Raw genomic sequence first — 19,633 nt, 5'->3', positions numbered from 1 at the left:
GAAGAACACGCGTCATTTGACGCGCGCCGCGCGATGACAATAGACTAGATGCTTTCCTAATATTTTATATAACATGTGGTGCCCGCAGCTGGTAGAATTCATCCCGGCTAGCTCAGTCGGTAGAGCGTCAGACTCTTAATAGAGTCTCTTCGAATGCGAAGAGTAATCTGAATGTCGTGGGTTCGAGCCCCACGTTGGGAGTTCCTTTTTTGTTTCACTCAACGCTTACGAAAAGGTTCATGACCCTTATAGTACAAGCGTCTTGCCTTTGCCAAGCAATTAAGACTTAACCATATAAAAACTATAACCGCAAAGCCTCAACAACAAAAGGGAGTACATTTAGCGGGCAGAAGTGAACCATTGTCAAAAAAATCCAAAAAATAGATGGTAACCAGACCACCTAAGTTACACAATACACGCTTCTAGGCATTTCGGCGTGTTCGCGCTTACCATAAACTGAGTGCGAAATAGTTTACAATAGGAACCTCTTACGGTGTGCTTTGTGCCTCGACAGTGAATCATCAGCAGAGTTGCGAGTGTTGTTCACAATCTTGAAGTTAGGATTCGACATGAGAATGTTGCCTTTACCACTAAACCAGGCGTGAGCAATTGCTCGAAGAGCACCAGAGCCGTCCTTGAAGTAAGCATTCTTGGCAGAAATAAACGAGTCGGGTTTGGAGCCAACATCATAGCAACCGTTCCATGCGACACGGTGAATGTAGGGTTGAGTAGACATCCATTCGAGCGATTCTGCCAGGAAGCCGATAGTGTCATCATCCGAAGGGTTCGATTTGGCGTTCAGACCGTACTCAGTAATCCAAATGGGCATCTTGAACTTATCGTGAACTGACCGGACCCACTTCTTTAGTGCTTCGATGTCACGAGGACCCCCGTACCAATGAAGCGCGATAAAAGAGATGCTGCACCCAGCCTCGTGGCATTTGTTCATGAACTTTGACAGCCAGTCAAGGTCCCACACCATTTGAGGAGAGCTGACCTTGACACCCTTGCGTGCATATGGCTGCAGCTCTTGCATGAAGAGACCTACCGCCGTATCAGGGTCGATGTTGGCCTGACCCTTGACATCTGGCTCGTTGAAAGCCAGGAGGTGCTCGATGTGAAGATGGTTCATCTCATGCTTACGCTTGTTCCATTGAGACCACTTTGTCGGACCCCAAAAGGTAGGAACGTATTCGAGATGGCCAAGCTCATGAACGAGACCGTTCTCCCAGTGATGGTACCAAGACGAGGACTTCTTGGCAATAGACGCCGCCCACCTCGAATCACCACCCCAGGGCAAACCATACTGAAAATCGGCAAGAACCGAAGAGACGGCAAGCGATGCCGCCATAATACAAAGTGCTGACATCGAGAGCTTCATTTGCAGTGTAGTATATACGACGTCCAGCGTCCTGCGTGAGAAAGGTTGAAGGTGGGGGGAAAGAATATGCCTGATAACCTGTGCGAATAAATGAGCAACGGTGTTTGATGCGGCCAAGGCGCGGTGGGCCTGAAACATACACTGAATATTGAGGTTTGTCACTTTCGCGACGCGTGCAAGCGTGCATAAAGTGATGCTTTACTCTGATTAAGGCATGCTTTATTATCTCATGTGATTGGTCCATTTAGGCATGCTTCATACTTTAAATGCATTGGTTGACGTATGCAAATCAGAAAGTAGTACTTTGGGAGCCCTAAGCACGAAAACGTATTACCTGCATACATTCGCAGGCCCAGTGCGGATGATATTTTGGGGGAGATTAGGGGGCTGTGTTCGTCTGGTGAAACGGGATAGGAGCCTATTTGCATTCTGCATGAAACGTGCTCTGACAGGACGTCATTTGTCGCAAAATTAAGCTTGGACGAATGGAAACAGCTTAAGTACGACTGGCATAGGAGCCAGTCAAACTAGCTGTTTTGCTGGTTCCATGAATTGAATAAGCCGGACGAGAACGTTGGCTTCACTTTGCCTGAGGGTAAGATGGGAGAATTCGTTATTTTGGGTGTTTTGTTCAATTCAGTCCCACCAGGCAGGACAAGTGGGCTGGACTTGCCTTTAGATGTAGGAGACAAAATAGTAGACACACTGGTATTGGATAGGTTGTTTGAGTCTGAGGGACCCGGTATAAATGGCGAAGATGGTGTTTTGGACTCTGCCCTAGCAGGGGACATATCGGACTTGGATTTAGTTTTGTCTTCAACAGGAGATGCGTCCTTTTTGCGACGTTTCGTACGCACTCGCTGTGCTTCCGTTGAAGAAGCAGCAGCATTTTTGGTATCGGGCGTATTAGATTCGTCATTACCTTTGCTGCGCTTTTTGCGTGTAGCAGCGGGTATCTTCTTCGCTTCAGACTTGTCAGATATATTTTGCGTGACAGGCACGACGGTTGGCCCTTCCTGTGCAGTCTCGGCGTAGTTTTGACGCATCTTCCTTAGAGTCTCAAGGCAAGAAGACCTAGACATGCCCGCCTTGGACTCGCCTGGCAGATCATTCTGAGTAGTTGATGACCATCCATGCCTCATCATATTCATGATTTGCAGCCTTCGGGCGTCTCGATTCTCGACTTGCTCGAGTTCGACACTGTTGAGTTTGTGGCCAGTAGCCCTGTCCACTCGACTATGCGGCCTTGAAGCACTACCGGCGTGGAATGCAGATGGCATGGTACTGCTGAGCATGGTATTAGCGATACGAGTTACATGTGAGTCTGGCGTGAGGCACAAAGGCGGGGCGGTGAGATGTAAGATCTGTGATTCAATCCGCAGGGCATCTTCATCGCTCCATACCCCACCAGCCTTGATATCCATCATGCGCAGGTCATTCCAGATGGTTTCATCTGAGGACCGAAGGATCATGCGGTAGATTTCCACGCCTTCGGGACTAGGACTTGTTTCATCTTTCAATGACAGAAAACGACAAGCACCATTGTTGGCTTGCGTGCCATAGCGACCGCCTTCACGTAAATAATACAGGGATGTATTTGAAGGATACAGACGACGACCGTCTGGGCCAAAATGGTTCAAGCTGGTGCCCGAGCCAGGACAAGGTTTGCGATGATCGTGTACCTCGACGATCAAGCATCCCTCGAAGAACGGTACACCGGCTTGTTGAAAAACGTCCATCAAATCCACGGGTATAATTTGTCTGCAGAGATAGTCAAGAAAGTCGGTGGTGCGTGATTCCAACAAAAAGTAGCCATCCTATTATAAGTCATTCGAAGTGCGTACCTGCTTCTCAAAGCGCATGAACTGGGGGTGTAAGTGTAGGATAAAGCTAGCCGGATCTTTTCTGTGTCGCTTAAGAATCTGACGCGTCGTACGCTCGTAGTTATACACAGACGCCGACGTCGCCATCGTGGCAATCGACCAACCAGTGTGATCATTCTCCACATGGGAAAATGGGCCGAAATGGACGCTACATTACATGTCTTCGTCACTACTCAGGGTCAAGTCAATGACGTGGCTGGGGGGTGGTGCCTCTGACTCAGGCGGCGGTACAGAAATGGGTATGCTAGGTGTGACGGGAGGTGTTGCCAGTTCCTCTTTAGGTTGTGCAAATCCATGAGGAGGAGACGCATGCGTTGATGGCATGGGCGAGTTATCGGGCGTGTCATCATCGTCCATAGGCAGCGGAGGTGCTGACACGGGCTGTTTGATAAAAGGAGAGTCAGTATGGTATTGGTCGTCGGCAGTGTGCCATGTGCCATCTGACTCGACAAGCACGGCTTCGCAGTCGGCTGGTACCCGGCGCAGAATGTCTTCCACGTAGCCATCCATGTGCAAATCCTCTGACCTGATATCTTTGCTGCATACAGGGCACTGCCACTGAGGAGACTGCTCGTTCATCGAGTAGAAACTCAGCGCATCGAAGCATTGGATGTGATCACAGGTATTTGAGCGACATGGAATGCTCATGCGCATGTAGGTCAACGGACATGTCAGCTTAAGGGTCGATGCGCCTGTCTCAATGTCTTCATCTTTGGCCTTTTCGCGCATCATAGCCATGACGGCCTCTTTGGAGCGGTACCGACGAAGCTTCAGCTGCTCTGTGAGGTATTCTGCTGTTGTGATTTTGCACAGCGCCACGACCATGGTATGGCGAGCGGGCGAATTAGCGTAAGACAGTTCAACTCGATTCAACTTGCCCGGCTGCATGGACAAGTGCCCGTTCCGATTCAGGTTTGGTGGCGAGACGCGGCCTGCATGTTTTTTATTTCCTCGTAGATTGACATTCAAAGAGTGATCATTGATGCGGGCATCGCATGTAAATGGAAACTCGACGGGGGCTGCCTGGTGGGATGGCGAGACAGAGGCCATAAAGTGATCAAACGTCGTACAGAACAAACGCAACTGGTGCAGATGCTGGGTATCACGGAGCTGGTCCACCTGCTGCTGTGAAAGAGTGAACGACATGCCGACCTGGCGACGACCCGTCGAGGGAGGAGCCTCTGGCACCTGCACAATGGACGAAACGAATTCGAGGACCTCGTAGAAGGGCGACGACCAAAACCGAAGCTGCTTGAGCGACCGTGGCGTCAAGCCTTGGGTCGGAGCTGTCCATGTCATGGGATTCGCAGCGTCTGTGGCGGCAGAACGCATCGTCACGGATGGCAGCGCGGCGCTGTCGTGACCGCCCTGGTCAGCCGTAGGCGCACAGCCATAGCATGCTCTGTATCGACTCATCGCGCGCCGTAAATGTACATGATCCATGCACCATTCATCGAATCCCAAAGGTCTAATTACCGCCAGCATTTCCTGATACGACTGTATGTTGGCACATGCCATGACAACCGCTTCGGTGAGTCGCTGGACCAAGTCGTTCTTGTTGCCTGACAACCGCATATGTGGGCAAAAAGGCAGGCGCCCATTGAATTCCTTGATGTGCTCTTTCAACTCCGCCACTTTGAGCGTCTGAATGTATTCACACACATCTGTCACTGGCACGAGATCCATCGCCCAGCGTCGTGGCGTCGCCACGCTCCGAGACGGATTTTTTCTCTCCACAGTGTACACCATGTGGATGGTATAGTGCCACGTGACATCTATGGGGCCGACCCCTGCCGCTGAAGTCGACGTTCTAAGGCAGCGCGACCAGCCCATGGCTGGTGATCGTTCCGCTTTTCCTCCCACTCTTGCAGCAGGTCCAAGTCAACGGCTCGGTCTCCCAGCTGGAACTGGCGCTGACACGATCCGGGGCCCGTGGCCGCCTCGGTTGGTAGCACGTGCGACACGCTCTCTGGCGATGGCGGCGGCGAGAGAAATCGCGTGCCGTGGAGTTCAGGCGGGAAAAACTCCTGATACACGGGGTGCGCAAACGATGGTTCGTAGCGATACATGGCACTGTAACCCAATTCCTTCATCAAGCGCGTCGGTGCATTCCGTATATGTAGTGGTACAGGGTAATTGTAGTCTGACGCCACCTTGGACAGGGCCTTTTTCCAGGCGCGGTACGACCGTGTGCTTTTGGGGCATTCGGCCAGGGTGACGACGCAGTGCGATAAGTTGATGCCGCACTCGGGCAATCCGACAATTTCGCACGCGCGGTACGTTGCTGTAGCGAGATTCAGCATCTCAGCAGAGCAGCAGTCTTCCGAGGCACACACAATGAGGCGCCGCGCGATGAACAGGGGATCGTCCCCGCCGGCCACCATCCGTGCAAGCCAGTACAGCGCGGCATCTGGGTCTGAGCCACGGATACTTTTATGCAAGGCGCTGATCGTGTCGTAGTGTGCATCGCCAGCACGATCGTACTTGAGGGCGGTGCGTCGCAGACTTGTCTGGAGGTGCTCGCGGTCTTGGTGTCCTTCGCTCACCAGTGCCAATTCGAGTGCTTGGAGCGCCGCGCGTGCATCGCCATCTGCCATACGCGCGATCCAGCGAAGGAGCTCCGAGTCGATCCACGCGTAGGCACCGCCTTGAAATTCATCGTCGTGTCCACGGCGAACACGAGCCATGGCTTGCTCGAGGATATAGAGACAGTCGTCTTCAGTGAGTTTCGAGAGCACGACGACTCGGAGTCGCGAGAGCAGTGCGCCCTGCAGCCGGAAAGATGGATTTTCCGTCGTAGCTGCTAGCAATGTGATGTGACCTCGTTCTAGCACGGGCAGAAACAAGTCTTGCTGTGCCCGATTAAAGCGTTGCATCTCGTCGATGAAGAGGACCGTGCGCTGTCCAGTGAGTGACTGCCGATGAACGGCCTCGTCCACGAGGCGCTTGACGTCGTTGGCCGAGGCGGTCGTTGCGGACAGCTCGACGAAACGAAAAGGCGGTCCCTGTGGCGTCGTGGCCTCGTGCGTCACGATACGCGCCAATGTCGTCTTGCCGGAGCCTGGTGGACCCCATAGCACCATGGAGGGGATGTGTCCTTTGCGCAGAAGAGCGCGAAGTGATCCGCGCACGACTTCGTCCTGCCCGACGTACTCGTCCAGCGAGTGTGGGCGCATGCGCTCGGCAAAAGGCAGAGTCGTGGTGCGACGCGCCTTGGATCGCGGTGCCTCGTTCTGAGCAGGCCGCTTCTTTTCTGGCGATGGTGTCTTTTGCAGGCACCGGTCTAGGTGCTCATTCATCACCGCGAACGGCAGACGTGCAGCGCAGTTCGGGCACGCCACGCGCTCATGCTCGGCAGGTTGGGACGCCATGCGAGGGACGCGCGTGTCGTGGGAGGGGCTCAGGTACTTCCTCCACTCATCCACGTGACCTAACGGGCCCCGAGTCTGGCCGGCCGTCGTGGAGCGTGAGGGGTTTTGCTACCACTTCAGTATGAGCAGCGACAAGCCGCGCCTCGCGAGCGAGGATGTGCTGAACAAGAAGATGGACCTGTGCCTGAGCAACACGATTGTCAAGACGGGTATTGGTTTTAGTGCGGGTGTCGTGCTCTCCGTGCTGTTCCTTCGTCGGCGCGCGTGGCCCGTGTGGCTCGGCACCGGTTTCGGTCTGGGTGCAGGCTACACGGACTGTGAGCGGTCGTTCAACCCAGTCGCTGTGCCGGGTGTGCGCATCTTGCCTTCGACTGCGAATGTGGCTGTGCCGCCGTCGCGCTTCTCGCAGCTGCAGGACCGTGTGGGCGAGCTGTTGGGCCACGCGCGCGAACAGGCCACGGAGGCCGTGGAAGGCACGTCGGATATCCGCTCGGCCGCGCACGAACGCTTCACAGACTTGACACAGAGTGGCAAGGAGCAGCTTGAGAAGCAGCTGTCGAACCTGCAGGAGTCGACGCACAACATCCGGGAGAAGGTGGCCGAGGCCGTGAGCAAGGAGGACGACAGCAAGAACCATGACTCGGACAAGAAGGTGCGCGTGGTCTAATGTGGCTGATTGGCGCCATAGTCGTAGCGGATATTAACGCCCTCTACAGTGGTATGTGCACGCACCCCGCGAACATGAGCCGTGTTTGGCATGCAAAGTCACGGGCGCCGCGGCCATGTCGTGTACCGGCATCGCAGCTCTATTGGAAGCGCGCCGCCTGCGTCAGGCGGCCGTGGTGCGGCAGCCGCGGTGGTGCGCGTTCCTCTTTGCGGTGGGTGTGGCAGGTCTTGGCGGTGGCGCCGCACGACTGTGGTTCTAGCTGTGTAGCTCCATAGCGATGCGCAGCGCATGCGAACGCTCCGATAGTGCGCTCAGCTGCGCCGTCTGTATGTCGCGCAGCACATCGAGGTCGGCTGCGCGTATGGCGGACCAGTCGGCGTGCCGCTTGCACTGCCGCTTAGGCACGTCGCAGACGTCCGCGGCGCCGCTGCCGCCGTCCTGGTCCGCCATGACGGCGCGGCCCTGTGGCGAGAGGGTCCAAGCCGCGAGCGCCTCGTCGTCCATGCACAGGCGCGCATCGAAGCCACAGGCGGAGCCAGCAGGCCGGTCGTCCGCGTGCTGCAGCAGTTTGCTGCGCACGCTGAGCAAGTCCAAGCTCGCGTGCAGAGCCGCGCACTGCCTCTCGAGCCGTTTGAGTTCCGTGTGCAGCTGCGCCGTATCGTGCTCGCGCGTGTCGAGGCGCGTCGCGTGCTGCCGCACAAAGGCGCCCCAGCTCGTGCCGGGTGGCGGCTCTCGGGGCGCCTGGTCTCCGTGCATCCACATGACGACGCCGCGGCGTGCGTCTTTCGGCGCGCACGTAATGTGGTGGGTATCTTGCGAGACGTGCATCACGTCCATCCGCGCGCGAATCTCGGCGAGGCCACAGGCGTCGGAACAGTAGCGGGACATGGGCAGGCGGGCGGGGCGGCGGCACGCGCGATGGCCGCACGGCACCTTGAAAGACGTGCGCTGCGCCGTGCGCGAAGCGCACGGCGCACACACAAACGTGTCGATGAGCTCGACGTCGTGCTCGGCTACGCGCATACACGACGCGTGGAACCATTCGTCACACACGTCGCACGCCATCATGAGGCGGTCGTCATCGTACGCCTGGCGGCACACGCAGTACAGCTTGACGTCCTCAGGTGCCGGCGACGCCGACGCTGAGGCGGACCACGCTCGACCTGTGAGCGAGCGCTTCGCATCTCGCTCGTCAGCGAGCGCCGCCGCGTCTTTTCGCTTGGTGTCCATACGATGACCTCCTTCTCCACTCGGCCGCCACCATGGACCTCGTTCGTTCGGCGCTGTCGCACAACGAGCTGGCCACGCGGGTGTATGCGTACGCGCAGGATGGCGTGCTTGCGCTGCTGTCGTGCCTGGACTGTGCGGACGCGTACGGCACCGTGTGTGTGAATGGCGTATCGTACAACGTGATGCAGCTGCTGGGTGAGGGCGGCTTCAGCATGGTGTATCTCGTGCGCGATCCGAGCACGGGCAGTGCGTATGCGCTCAAAAAGATGCGGTGCCAGCACGGCGACGAGTCGCTGCGCATGGCGCTGGGCGAGATTCAGTCGATGCAGCGCTTTCGCGGCCCGCATGTGCTCCGCCTGATCGACTCGGCCGTCGTGCAGGACCAGGAGGGCCGTGGCGCCGGGAGCTTTCTCGCCGGTGGCTTTGGGCGCGTGCCATCTGACGACGTCGAGAATCCACGCAGCGGCAAGATTGTGTACCTCGTGCTCCCGTACTACCAGAACGGCAACGTCCAGGACGCGATCCATGCCCACATCGTCCACCACACCCGCTTTGACGAGCGCGTCATGCTCAGCCTCTTCGCCGGGGCCTGCGAGGCCCTCAAGACCATGCACCACTATGTGCTGCCGCAGCCCCACATCGCCGCGCCGCCACGGGCCAAGGCGGACGACGACTCCCTCCTCTTCGACGCCGCGTCGACGGCCAGCGACGCGTACCCACCCGCTGAGCCCATGTCTCTCGCTCCGCAGGACACGCAGCGCGTGCCGTACGCCCACCGCGACGTCAAGCCGGCGAACATCATGATCGACGACGACGGCGTCACCGGCGTCCTCATGGACTTTGGCAGCACGACCCGTGCGCGTATCAAGATCTCGAACCGACGCGAAGCCGTCGCTCAGCAGGACGTCGCATCGGTCCACACGAGTATGCCATACCGCGCGCCCGAGCTCTTTGACGTCAAAACAGACACAATCCTCGACGAAAAAGTCGACATCTGGTCGCTAGGGTGCACACTCTATGCGATGGCGTACCTACACTCGCCGTTCGAGACGCCATCGACCGTCGAGCAGGGCGGATCGATCGCACTCGCCGTCACGAACGGCGCATACAAGTTCCCCGACGACGATCCCTACTCGCCCCACATCCGCGACCTCATCACGCGGTGCCTCGCGCACGACCCACAAGCACGCCCTGAGATCGACGAGGTGCTGCATGACGTGTACTCAGCGCTCGCCTCTATCTAGCTATGCCGTGGCCTTCCACTGCTTCCGCCAGCTCGCCAGACCTGCTATCACGCCAAACACACCGACCCATCCCTCCGAGATCAGACCCGTAGAGACGGACCAGTGCACCGTCAGCGGCAGGTAGCCGACGTTCACCCAGAACTGCGTAAGCAGCGCCTCTTTGCGAGCGCGCATCTGCGTCCACAGATGCTGCGTCGCCTTTTGGTCGTCCGACATCGCCTTCTCCGCAGCCCCGACCGGCGTGGGGTGCCCGTGGCTCCGCTCGAGCGCCTTGGCCTCGGCACGCAGCATGCGGTGGTCCTCGACAATGTGCCAAAAGTCAAGCACGACATACGCAGCCCACAAACGACAGCCCCAGAGCCACAGCTCATTTTGCACCACGTCAGACAGCGGCAGGATCTTGTGCATGGCCAGGTAGGCCGCGGCTTCCATGGGCGCATACACGACCATCGACAAGGCCTGCAGTCGCTCGATCAGCTTGAGATTCCGTGTGACGGGCAGATGGCGCTCCAGATCCAGCATCCACTGGACCATCGGCAGGATGGCCCAGATACGGAAGAGGATACGCGCATCGGCCGTCAGGCTGCCCAGGGCCCGGATGCGCGGCACGAGGCGCTGAATCACACTCGACTTGTCCGATCGTTTCCGGAGCGCCTGCAAGAACAGCAGCACGGCCACCAGCACGTTCGAGCCGTACTGCGCCAACATAAAGAACTTGTCCGTGCCCGTCCACGTTCCGAGGAAGCGCACGAGATGCGCGAGGGTCTTGGGCGACGGCACCTTGAGCAGCTGCTGAAACAGCCGATCCATCACCCTCTCGTGCGACGGGCGCGCGGAGGGGGCTGGCACCGACTCGAGCGCCTTTCCTTCGTCCGCCTGACTCATGGGTACGAAGACAGGCCGTCTCTCGACGCGAGTCTCGGCGGCGCTCCACCCCAGGCGTCGTCTCCGGCCGCGAGGAAATATGCGATCGGCGACCTAAGCGTGTCCCTCGAACTGGCTGCAGGGCTACCTGGCGCTATAGGTATCGAGTACATAGGCTCGTGAGCAGCTCGCTCCGAGCAGGTATAGTGCATAGCGCGGCACCACTACTTGCGCGTGCTACTCGAGCGCACTTCGTCACGCACACGCTTTTCGATCTCGAGCCACTCGCGCTGCGCCGCCGGCATAGACGCTTCCGTCTTTTCGCGACGGAGGCGCGCGGCATCGTCATGAGACGCATCTGCATGCTCCGGACCATGCTGAAATCCAAGGCGCTCAAGCAGCACGAACCGCTTGCGCGCGGAGAGCGGGCGGCATGCCTGGGCACGAATCCGCTCGCCGATCGTAAGTACCGAGTCAGGGTCGTGCACGAGGTACTTGGAGTGGCGCACGTACGACTTGTGCAGCTTTGGGTGCATCTTGAGCTTAGAGACGGTCATCGTGACAGTCTTCGCCATGAACCCGGCCTTGGTCACGATGCCCGTGAGTACTGTGGCGCCCATCACAAGCTGCGTCGTTGTCGTTGTCGTCGACAGGGAAGAAGAAAAACCGCACGCCCTCGTGGAATTATGCATGTGGAGAAAAGAACAGGCGCAGCTACTGTACAACGAATCTACGGGGCATACGGCGACGGACGAGGTGCCGGCGGCATCGACAAGGGCGGGAGTGGCAGAGGATGAGCGTGCGAGCTTCTCAAAGATATAGGCGCGTGGGACGGGACACCCTGTGGGTGACGCAAAGCATAGTGCGTGGACAATGCCTGCTTCTGCAGTTCGTCCAGATGGTTCTCAAGGTGTGCTGTGCGGCGCGCGACGCGCGGCACAGGTCGTCGCGTAGGAGAAGGCGGCACCTTCCTACTTGGCTGCGATGGAACGGTGGGCAGTGGCCCACGTGCGGGACGCTGCACATGCGATGCCGGGTCGCTTGCCGGCTCTTGCCATGCCACGACCGGCGCACCTTGGTATTGGACAGGCTCCAGCGATGCGGGCGCCGTGGGCACGAGCGAGCCTGTATGCACCGTGCGCGGCTGCGTGCCAGGCATACGCAGCTGATTCGCCTCATCATACTCGCTAAGCCCATTCCCCCGCTGGCTGCTGGATGACGAGAGTGAGCGCGGAGGACGCGCCTGAGCCGAGTCAATGATCGACAGATACCAAAACATAAAGTTGGAGATTTCCACCTGCTGATATAGCGGCCGCCGCGGATGGCTCAGCTTGACATGCGAAAGGCGATACAGCGAGCGCTCGACCGGAACAGGATACCGCTTTGCAAGTGGGTACTCCGTGTGGTGCGAAAACGGCGAGGATCCAGAGAATAGACTGCGCGCGCGGTGACGCAGTGAGTCGTACGAGTCCATCCCCTTGCGCTTGCTGAAAAGACCCGTCAGGAAGGTGTCCTTTTCGCGGCGAGGTGCCTCGTCGTCACAGGCAGCCTCCTTCTTTCGCACGTCGTCCTCTTTGGTCAGGCTAAACCACGACAGACCAAATGTCTTGCGGTCCCGCATCGTCGATGCGCGGGGCGACTCATCCAGTTTGGGAGTGTGCCGCGGTCCTTTGTCGTCGCTACGTCGCGGTGCGACACGCACTTCATCAGGTCGCGGACGTGGTTGTGCTGCTTCCGGCACCTGTGGCACTACACGCCTAGGCGGTGGCACAGACACTGTCTTGGGCGGTGGCTCAGGCAGCTGATCCTTCGGCGGTAGTATGGGACGCATGAATGCATGCTCGTTCGACGGTGGACGCGGACCTTGCGGCGCCGTGTCCGGCGTGGGCTGAGGCGCCAGGGGAGGCTGCATCGCATGCGAAAAAGTGGGTGGCGGTTTGCGATGAACACGAGAATGATACGACGGCGAGCGGGGTGGCACAGACTCCGCACGCACAATCGGTCGGTCATGCACGGACTCGGGCTCCGTCATGGAATGCCGATGTAGGGCCATCTCAGGCACCGACTCCTCAGCTTTGACTTGGCGCCGCAGCGTGCTGGAACGCCGCAGAATAGCGGGTTGGCGCGTTCGCGAAGGGGTATCTAGCTGGTGAGCTGTCAGGTTATGGTGTACATTGCGCTCAGCCTGCGCCTTGAGGAACGCACGAAACTCGTCCGGACTGACTTCAGGGTGCATCGAGGCAGAGAGCCACATGCCCTCAGACGGTCCTTTCGGTGGGGGAGGCGGCGTTGCGGGATCTGCTGCAGCTTGCGTCTGGCGCATCTGGCGCCGCGCAAGGTAACGCTCCCGTTTCGAGGAGCCAAAGATGGGGGAACACTGAGATAGCGTCTCTTCGTCAAAAGGGCAGCCATCGTCCAGAGTGGGGGTGGAAGGCGGCGGCACACTCGCGCCACTCGACACAGAAGAGGGCGTATCAGGAAGAGGGGGAAGATCATGCACAGAGGGTGACTTATCATACAGCTGCACGCCGGCAAAGTCTGGATCAATGGCGGCTGGGTGACTCGTGGACAGGCGCCGGCGAGCTCGGAGGGTTTGGACCTCGCGAGCCAAGTCCAGCTCATTCATATCCATCTCCATTGTGCCCACCATGCGCCTTGTGCGCAAGCGCTACAGCACGATATCGAGAGCCGTCCTCCTCGTCGTGCTGCACCTGTGGCACGGAAGAAAAAAATCCTTGGCCGACGGACCCCACCATGCAGGGTGGCGTCCACCCGATCCTGCAGGACGAGGAAGCCCGATGTCATAGACCCTATTATATATTGCATATGCACCCCTATGTATTACTGCAGCGTCTGATAAGCGATGCCTCTCCCAGCAGGCTTCGTCATGTGGCTGTGGGTGCCTTGACATACAACGCACCTGCATTGGATACCGTGTCGACTCGAAAGCCGCGCTGGCGAAGATAGCGCTCGATCGCCGGGCGAATCACCGACACACTGTGTCGACTGTGCACACCTCGGCCCGTGATGATTTCGAGCGGTGGCCTGGAGCGCGCTTCGCCTAATGGCGTAGACTGCCATCGTGCCACATGCTGTGCCACCACGGTCAGGGCCTCGTGCACGGTCAGACCATGCAAGTCAATACGATCCGCGGCTCTGCTGTCATGCCCACTGCTCTGTGCATCCAGACGCCGTTGGTCCACCAGCGCGCTCGACGCCCGCAATTGCCATCGTCGTGCCTCCATGTCGTACTTGCGCGCCTCCTCTGCGTATACCATAGCCGCACCTCCCATCCGAGACGTGCGCGATTGTTGTGCACTCCGCGCAGCTTGCTGCAGCGCCTCGTTTCTTCGCGCACGGTACTCAGCGGCGCGTTCACGACAATCTTCGCTCGAGTAGACACGGTCATCCATCTCATCTTGCCATGCTGGTGCCATGGCCACACGGCCTGCCGAGGCGGGAAGAGTAATACCACCAGGTTGATGTGCTTCTGCGCGCGATACTCCTGCTCGCGACGCACGACCTGCGTACGTGAACGCTGCATCACCACTCGGGAGCCAATGCGGCACGGAACCCGTGACAGGCTTGTGAACAGACTGTGTGGATGTGACTCGTTCCGCATTGTCCCTGTGTGTTCCGATGCGACCGGCAGGGTCAAGAATGTCAGGGCCATCCACGAGGCCATCTGCTGCTTCACGGATAACGTTGCGCAGCTGGAGCAAATCAAGCACAGCGTCTTGATGCCCTTGCGCCGCTTGCAAAAGTCGCGCGATCTCTCTCTCCGTCTCCTCGGTAATGCTGGCGAGCGAAGCGCATGTGGTAGCAAATTCAGGCGCCTGCACTGCTTCTTGCGCTTGTGGGCTTATCATCGCTGCTTCCACTGCACGACCAAAAGTCAAGTGCAAATTAAAGGAAGACTGATGGAATAGGCTTTGGATGCGTGCTGGCGACATGCCGAGCAAGGCGGCCAATTGAGACAGCGAAGAAGACGCTAGAAGCCATTGCTGGTCAGCTACAGGCTCTGACGCAGCATCAGCCGCATCCCGCTCTGCATTCTGTAGCTTGCGTGCCATTTCTTCATCTGTGAGTCCAAACGTGTCCACCGACGTGTCTGGCAGCTTGGATGCAGGTCGCGGCACGCGTTTGTCGTAGTAAATGTGATGAGGACTGCGCTGGTCAGTCAGACTCACGGTAATAGGTCCTGTGGTGCGCTTCTTGAATTTGTTGGAAGGTTTGGATTTCTTGCTAGCTAAACCCTCAGCCAGAGCATCATAATCCAGGCCTTTTGGTACAGGCATCGTTGGTTCCTGGGCCAACATATCCTCAGCATATAATTTGTCGATTACCATGTCAATATCTCCGTCACTCGAAATAAGCAGTGTCTCGAGTTTTTCATATGCCACATGCGGAAAGCTTTGCTGAAGAAATAACAGGGTGAGCTCAGCAGACACAGGCTTCTCCTGCACACATTCGGGCGGTACTGTTTCTACCAGCGCATCCAAAATTTTAGATGCTTCATCTGTCGACTGTCCAGGCTCATTCGCGATGGCTAAAATAAGACTAGGATCCAACACTGACGCGTATCTTTCAATCAACGCATCGGCCTCGGTCTCGTTGGACATGCCCAAATGAGCCCCTGCCCCAGATCCGTGCTGTTTCTCCATTCTCACGTAATAAATCGCATTCACTCATGTACGTTTCTATCACAACAATTGACCATCTGCAGGCAAGATGGCCGAGTGGTCTAAGGCGCTGTGTTCAGGCTCGCTTCGCGACACCTCGACATAATATCGCAGTCTCCCTGAGGCGTGGGTTCGAATCCCACTCTTGTCACACTTTTTCCACTCTGGGGCAGCTGTGGAGATGCAACATAAGCTTTGCATCCTTCGCGGGCCCATTAGAGTCAACTGGTAACAAGCTTTCTTTTCACCCCTTTCTATTTCGTTATTTTTTAATATTCCCAACCTGTAGGCTCACAATATGACACAAGTGCCTACAGAAGAGGTCAAGCAAGTACCTACTGTTGATCACCAAGCAAATGACACGGCCATTGAGGCGGACCGTTTGAATGTGCTCGGCGACATTCAGAAAGGCAAACTGGACGTGAGCACTGAGATGGAAGGCCCTATACACGTCGAGATGAGCGCTGTGGATGACGTTTATTTGCGCAAGGTATATATTATGAACAAGATCATCAATGAGCACATTGGCATGACCTGGTGGCAATACGGCTTGTTGATGGTAGCCGGTGTGGGCTGGTTCCTTGATAATGCCTGGCTTCAACTTGTGGCTGTGATTCTTCAGCCTGCGCATGATGAGTTCAAAGACCCAAACAACGACTATGGAAACCAGAATTCTGCCATGTTAACACTGTCCCTATACGCTGGCTTGATTGTGGGCGCCGCTTTCTGGGGATTTGCAGCCGACGTCGTGGGTCGTCGTTTTTCCTTCAACGCCACTCTTTTCATTTGTGGTGTCTTTGGTACGGCTTCTGGTGGCGCTAAAAACTTTTACACGCTCGGCGCATTACTGGCTTGTACTGGCGTTGGGATTGGAGGCAGTCTTCCGGTGGATGGCATGCTCTTTTTGGAGTTCCTGCCCGGTGTCCGTCAACAGCTGTTAACTTTGTTGTCTGTATTCTGGCCCCTAGGTCAGCTTGTCACTTCACTTATCGGGTGGGGATTTATCGCTACTTGGAGCTGCACTTCTGATGATGACTGCATGCATTTACCAAAGAACAGCCGCGGATGGGTAGAAAAAAACGTTGGCTGGCGATACACGCTATTCGTCACAGGCGCCTATACACTTCTTTGCTTCTTTCTTCGCTTCGTGGTGTTCCAGATCCCAGAAAGTCCCAAGTTTTTAATCTCTAAAGGCCGCGATGGGGACGCCGTTCGAGCTATGCAAAGGTTTGCCAAAATTTGTGGTAAGCCATTGCCTGAAGGCATGCTTACTGTGGCATCACTAAGAGCTGCAGCTGGAGAAGAAGTGAATGAAGATGCTCTGATCGAAGAAATAGAAGATGAGCCAGATGGCTTTATGGACAAGATTATGAAACCAGTCCGGGAAATGCGCATCAACCTCCGAAACAGTCATCCTGCCGAAACCTTCACTCATTTGCGTCCCTTGTTTTCAAATTTTGCCATGGGCTACACGACTGCCTTGATATGGACGCTATGGGCCTTAATTGGCTTGGCTTATCCTTTGTTTAATGCATTCATTGTGCTCTATCTTGGCAATGGTGATGACGAGAGTATTTCCAAAACGTACCGCAATTATGTGATTATTTCTGCATGTGGTGTGCCTGGCTGTCTATTTGCTACATGGCTCGTTGATCTACCGCGCGCTGGTCGCCGTGGTGCTATGGCTATTGGAACACTTTTGACGGGTATCTTTTTGTTTGGGTTTACTGGCCTTGATGGTAGTAATTCATCTGGCAAGTTGGGTTTCTTTTGTGCTATTTCGTTTACGCAAAATGTAATGTATGGTGTGCTATTCTGTTACACCCCAGAGGCTTTCCCTGCACCACTACGCGGCGCTGCTGATGGCGTTGGATCAAGCCTGAATCGACTATTTGGTATGTTTGCTGCCATCATCAAGTCCTACCAACCCAATTCGGATTCGGCCACACCTCTTTATGTGTCAGCTGCTCTTTTCATCGCTTGTGGCTTGCTCATGATAACGCTTCGTGTTGAGACAGCAGCACGCACTTCTATCTAATTCATTTTTTGTACTTGTAATGCGCACGTTAATTGCAGCAGTGATCATGTTTCACGTCACAGCTCTATTCTCCTTGACATCGAGAATCAAATGGTGCCATAGCGCCTTGCGATTCAAGCGCGTGTAGCTTATGGTAGGAATACGTCAGCCGTGCATATTTAATGCACAAACCGCATGCGCAATTCCGACAGAAACTAGGCAAAATTTGCGCGTGGCTTCTTCCGCATAGGCGGCGGGTTCACATGGAAAGAAGCTCAGGTTCCTTTCGTGCCAGAAGCAGCTCACCAACTCGATGAGCTGCAGAGGGATTCGCCTGCTATGAAAAATCAAACTTTTGAAGAAGATCAGGCAGCGCAGGGAGTGAACATGATTGAATTTAGCGAGGATCATAATGAGTTAGCTGCCGTGCAAGTGGCCTATGCTCGCAAGGTCCACATCTTCAATACGATTATAAACAACAAGATTGGCATGACGCCGTGGCAGTATGGACTTTCGATGGTCGCAGGTCTTGGCTGGCTCCTTGATAATGCCTGGCTTCAGCTCGTGGGTGTGATCCAAGCGCAGATCACCGTCGAGTACTACCGCGATCAATACGTCAAGGATCATCCCTACATTTCGAATCCAGCCTGGTTAACATTAGCACTGTTCACAGGACTGTCAATTGGTGCCACATTTTGGGGATATGCAGCAGATGTTGTGGGTCGTCGTCTTTCCTATAATGCAACTCTGCTCATCTGTGGTGTATTTGGCGTTGCCGCTGGTGGTGCCCGAAACTTTGCTTCACTGGCCGGTCTCATTGGTGCATCTTGTTTCGGTGTTGGTGGAACTCTGCCCGTGGATAGAATGATCTTTCTTGAATTCTTGCCCGGCCATCGTCAATTTCTACTGACGCTTCTGTCAGTGTTCTGGTCTCTGGGTCAGTTGGCTACGTCTTTGATTGGATGGGGCTTTATCTCCCGCTGGCATTGCGATTCACACGATGAGTGCATGAACAATACTACATCGGCTGGCTGGCTTACTGACAATGTAGGCTGGCGGTACTTGATTTTCACTACAGGCGCTTACACGCTGTTTGCTTTTTGTGTTCGTTTCATCCTATTTCGCATTCCAGAAAGTCCCAAATTTTACCTTTCCAATGGCCGCGATGCTGAAGCTATCCGTGCTTTGTATACCTTTGCCAAGATGTGCGGTAAGCCACTTCCTGAAGGCTACTTGACCGTGGCATCTCTTCATGCAGCAGCAAACGAAGTTGAAAGTCCGAACCCTGAAGCTCTGATTGAAGCGCCCAGCGGCATTCTTTCGTATTTCAAAGTATGGATGGAGGACATTAAACTTAATCGATCTCACTCTCAAGCCAAATTACCTTTCACGCAGCTCAAGCCACTGTTCTCTACCTTGCCTCTTGGGTACACGACCTGTTTGATATGGATCTTGTGGCTGTTGATTGGTTTGGCATACCCTCTCTTTAATTCTTTCATTATCGCATATTTTAATGAAGGTCAAGGCGTTGGTTTGTCTGGGTTCAGCAGCAAACCATACCGCGATTTCGTGATTGTGTCAGCATGCGGTGTGCCAGGCAGTTTGCTTGGTGTATGGATGATGACATGGCCGCGCTCCGGTCAACGTGTTGCTATGGCGATCGCAACCCTTTTGTCTGGCGTATTCCTTTTTGGTTTCACTGGCGTAAGCAGTGATCCTGTGAGCCAATTGGCATTCTCATCGATTCTCAACTTCATGGAAAACATCATGTATGCTGTGTTAAATTGTTATACTCCCGAATCATTCCCTGCTCCACTTCGTGCCACGGCTGGTGGCATTGCTTCCATGCTGAACCGCGCCATGGGTGTAGTCGCGGCCATTTTCAAGGTCTATACTACGGGCTACACAAGCTTTACCACTGCTCAGGCGCCTATCTACACTTCTGCAGCCTTATTCGTTTGTTCTGCATTACTTATGCTCGCTTTACGTGTGGATAATGCCGCGCGCACATCCATTTAGTTGCCGTCATGGTCCAATAGTTCGAGCTTGAGGCATTTCTTGTGCTCACAAATGATGAATTTTGATACTTTCTAGATTCGACATGACCATCGTGCATTCAACGTTTGTCACAATAATTGCGAGTGCTAACGGGAGAGGTTCTCATTGTACCTTATGTGGGCTCACGGTGGTACCTAGTTTCTGGATTCGAGTTCGTGGATTGGAATGACACGTGTTCACAGCCACAAGAGCCAAAGCTATCTGTAGGGTCCATGCTGATGCCAAGGATGTCGAGG

General features: G+C 55.8%; 13 protein-coding genes and 2 non-coding genes across 15 annotated transcripts; 6 read left to right on the top strand and 9 right to left on the bottom strand.

The window, feature by feature from the left end:
* The first annotated feature begins 101 nt into the window (after nucleotides 1-101).
* On the top strand, nucleotides 102-202 carry MRET_t0020. Its single transcript has one exon. It is a non-coding gene; the product is annotated as a tRNA-Lys (tRNA).
* Nucleotides 203-472: 270 nt separating this feature from the next.
* MRET_1259 (uncharacterized protein) lies at nucleotides 473-1,519 on the bottom strand (the record flags this gene model as incomplete). The annotated part of the gene is made up of 1 exon (XM_027627886.1): nucleotides 473-1,519. The coding sequence occupies one exon, from the start codon at nucleotides 1,517-1,519 to the stop codon at nucleotides 473-475; it is 1,047 nt and encodes a 348-aa protein (XP_027483509.1).
* A 389-nt stretch (nucleotides 1,520-1,908) lies between these two features.
* On the bottom strand, nucleotides 1,909-3,351 carry MRET_1258 (SAGA complex subunit spt20; the record flags this gene model as incomplete). Its single annotated transcript, XM_027627885.1, has 2 exons — nucleotides 1,909-3,198; nucleotides 3,226-3,351. 2 exons carry the CDS (start codon nucleotides 3,349-3,351, stop codon nucleotides 1,909-1,911), a joined length of 1,416 nt encoding a protein of 471 aa, XP_027483510.1.
* Nucleotides 3,352-3,417: 66 nt separating this feature from the next.
* On the bottom strand, nucleotides 3,418-5,013 carry MRET_1257 (E3 SUMO-protein ligase PIAS1; the record flags this gene model as incomplete). The annotated part of the gene is made up of 1 exon (XM_027627884.1): nucleotides 3,418-5,013. The coding sequence occupies one exon, from the start codon at nucleotides 5,011-5,013 to the stop codon at nucleotides 3,418-3,420; it is 1,596 nt and encodes a 531-aa protein (XP_027483503.1).
* A 26-nt stretch (nucleotides 5,014-5,039) lies between these two features.
* MRET_1256 (putative ATPase) lies at nucleotides 5,040-6,635 on the bottom strand (the record flags this gene model as incomplete). The annotated part of the gene is made up of 1 exon (XM_027627883.1): nucleotides 5,040-6,635. One exon carries the CDS (start codon nucleotides 6,633-6,635, stop codon nucleotides 5,040-5,042), a length of 1,596 nt encoding a protein of 531 aa, XP_027483504.1.
* A 121-nt stretch (nucleotides 6,636-6,756) lies between these two features.
* On the top strand, nucleotides 6,757-7,561 carry MRET_1255 (DUF543 domain protein; the record flags this gene model as incomplete). The annotated part of the gene is made up of 2 exons (XM_027627882.1): nucleotides 6,757-7,287; nucleotides 7,352-7,561. The coding sequence occupies 2 exons, from the start codon at nucleotides 6,757-6,759 to the stop codon at nucleotides 7,559-7,561; spliced, it is 741 nt and encodes a 246-aa protein (XP_027483505.1).
* Nucleotides 7,558-8,532, bottom strand: MRET_1254 (subunit of COMPASS (Set1C); the record flags this gene model as incomplete). The annotated part of the gene is made up of 1 exon (XM_027627881.1): nucleotides 7,558-8,532. The coding sequence occupies one exon, from the start codon at nucleotides 8,530-8,532 to the stop codon at nucleotides 7,558-7,560; it is 975 nt and encodes a 324-aa protein (XP_027483506.1).
* Nucleotides 8,533-8,564: 32 nt separating this feature from the next.
* MRET_1253 (serine/threonine-protein kinase 16) lies at nucleotides 8,565-9,776 on the top strand (the record flags this gene model as incomplete). Its single annotated transcript, XM_027627880.1, has 1 exon — nucleotides 8,565-9,776. The coding sequence occupies one exon, from the start codon at nucleotides 8,565-8,567 to the stop codon at nucleotides 9,774-9,776; it is 1,212 nt and encodes a 403-aa protein (XP_027483499.1).
* MRET_1252 (uncharacterized protein) lies at nucleotides 9,777-10,661 on the bottom strand (the record flags this gene model as incomplete). Its single annotated transcript, XM_027627879.1, has 1 exon — nucleotides 9,777-10,661. The coding sequence occupies one exon, from the start codon at nucleotides 10,659-10,661 to the stop codon at nucleotides 9,777-9,779; it is 885 nt and encodes a 294-aa protein (XP_027483500.1).
* Nucleotides 10,662-10,864: 203 nt separating this feature from the next.
* MRET_1251 (small subunit ribosomal protein S17) lies at nucleotides 10,865-11,260 on the bottom strand (the record flags this gene model as incomplete). Its single annotated transcript, XM_027627878.1, has 1 exon — nucleotides 10,865-11,260. One exon carries the CDS (start codon nucleotides 11,258-11,260, stop codon nucleotides 10,865-10,867), a length of 396 nt encoding a protein of 131 aa, XP_027483501.1.
* Nucleotides 11,261-11,370: 110 nt separating this feature from the next.
* On the bottom strand, nucleotides 11,371-13,290 carry MRET_1250 (mitotic cell cycle regulation protein; the record flags this gene model as incomplete). Its single annotated transcript, XM_027627877.1, has 1 exon — nucleotides 11,371-13,290. The coding sequence occupies one exon, from the start codon at nucleotides 13,288-13,290 to the stop codon at nucleotides 11,371-11,373; it is 1,920 nt and encodes a 639-aa protein (XP_027483502.1).
* A 235-nt stretch (nucleotides 13,291-13,525) lies between these two features.
* MRET_1249 (SMR domain protein) lies at nucleotides 13,526-15,304 on the bottom strand (the record flags this gene model as incomplete). Its single annotated transcript, XM_027627876.1, has 1 exon — nucleotides 13,526-15,304. One exon carries the CDS (start codon nucleotides 15,302-15,304, stop codon nucleotides 13,526-13,528), a length of 1,779 nt encoding a protein of 592 aa, XP_027483551.1.
* Nucleotides 15,305-15,365: 61 nt separating this feature from the next.
* On the top strand, nucleotides 15,366-15,474 carry MRET_t0019. Its single transcript has one exon. It is a non-coding gene; the product is annotated as a tRNA-Leu (tRNA).
* A 146-nt stretch (nucleotides 15,475-15,620) lies between these two features.
* Nucleotides 15,621-17,360, top strand: MRET_1248 (transporter; the record flags this gene model as incomplete). Its single annotated transcript, XM_027627875.1, has 1 exon — nucleotides 15,621-17,360. One exon carries the CDS (start codon nucleotides 15,621-15,623, stop codon nucleotides 17,358-17,360), a length of 1,740 nt encoding a protein of 579 aa, XP_027483550.1.
* Nucleotides 17,361-17,678: 318 nt separating this feature from the next.
* On the top strand, nucleotides 17,679-19,358 carry MRET_1247 (transporter; the record flags this gene model as incomplete). The annotated part of the gene is made up of 1 exon (XM_027627874.1): nucleotides 17,679-19,358. The coding sequence occupies one exon, from the start codon at nucleotides 17,679-17,681 to the stop codon at nucleotides 19,356-19,358; it is 1,680 nt and encodes a 559-aa protein (XP_027483543.1).
* Between the last annotated feature and the right edge of the window lie 275 nt (nucleotides 19,359-19,633).

The sequence above is a fragment of the Malassezia restricta genome, chromosome II (assembly GCF_003290485.1).
Source record: "Malassezia restricta chromosome II, complete sequence".
Taxonomy (NCBI): Eukaryota; Fungi; Basidiomycota; class Malasseziomycetes; order Malasseziales; family Malasseziaceae; genus Malassezia; species Malassezia restricta.
The sequence above is the reverse complement of the archived record's forward strand: the minus strand, read 5'-3'. Positions and strand labels throughout refer to the sequence as shown.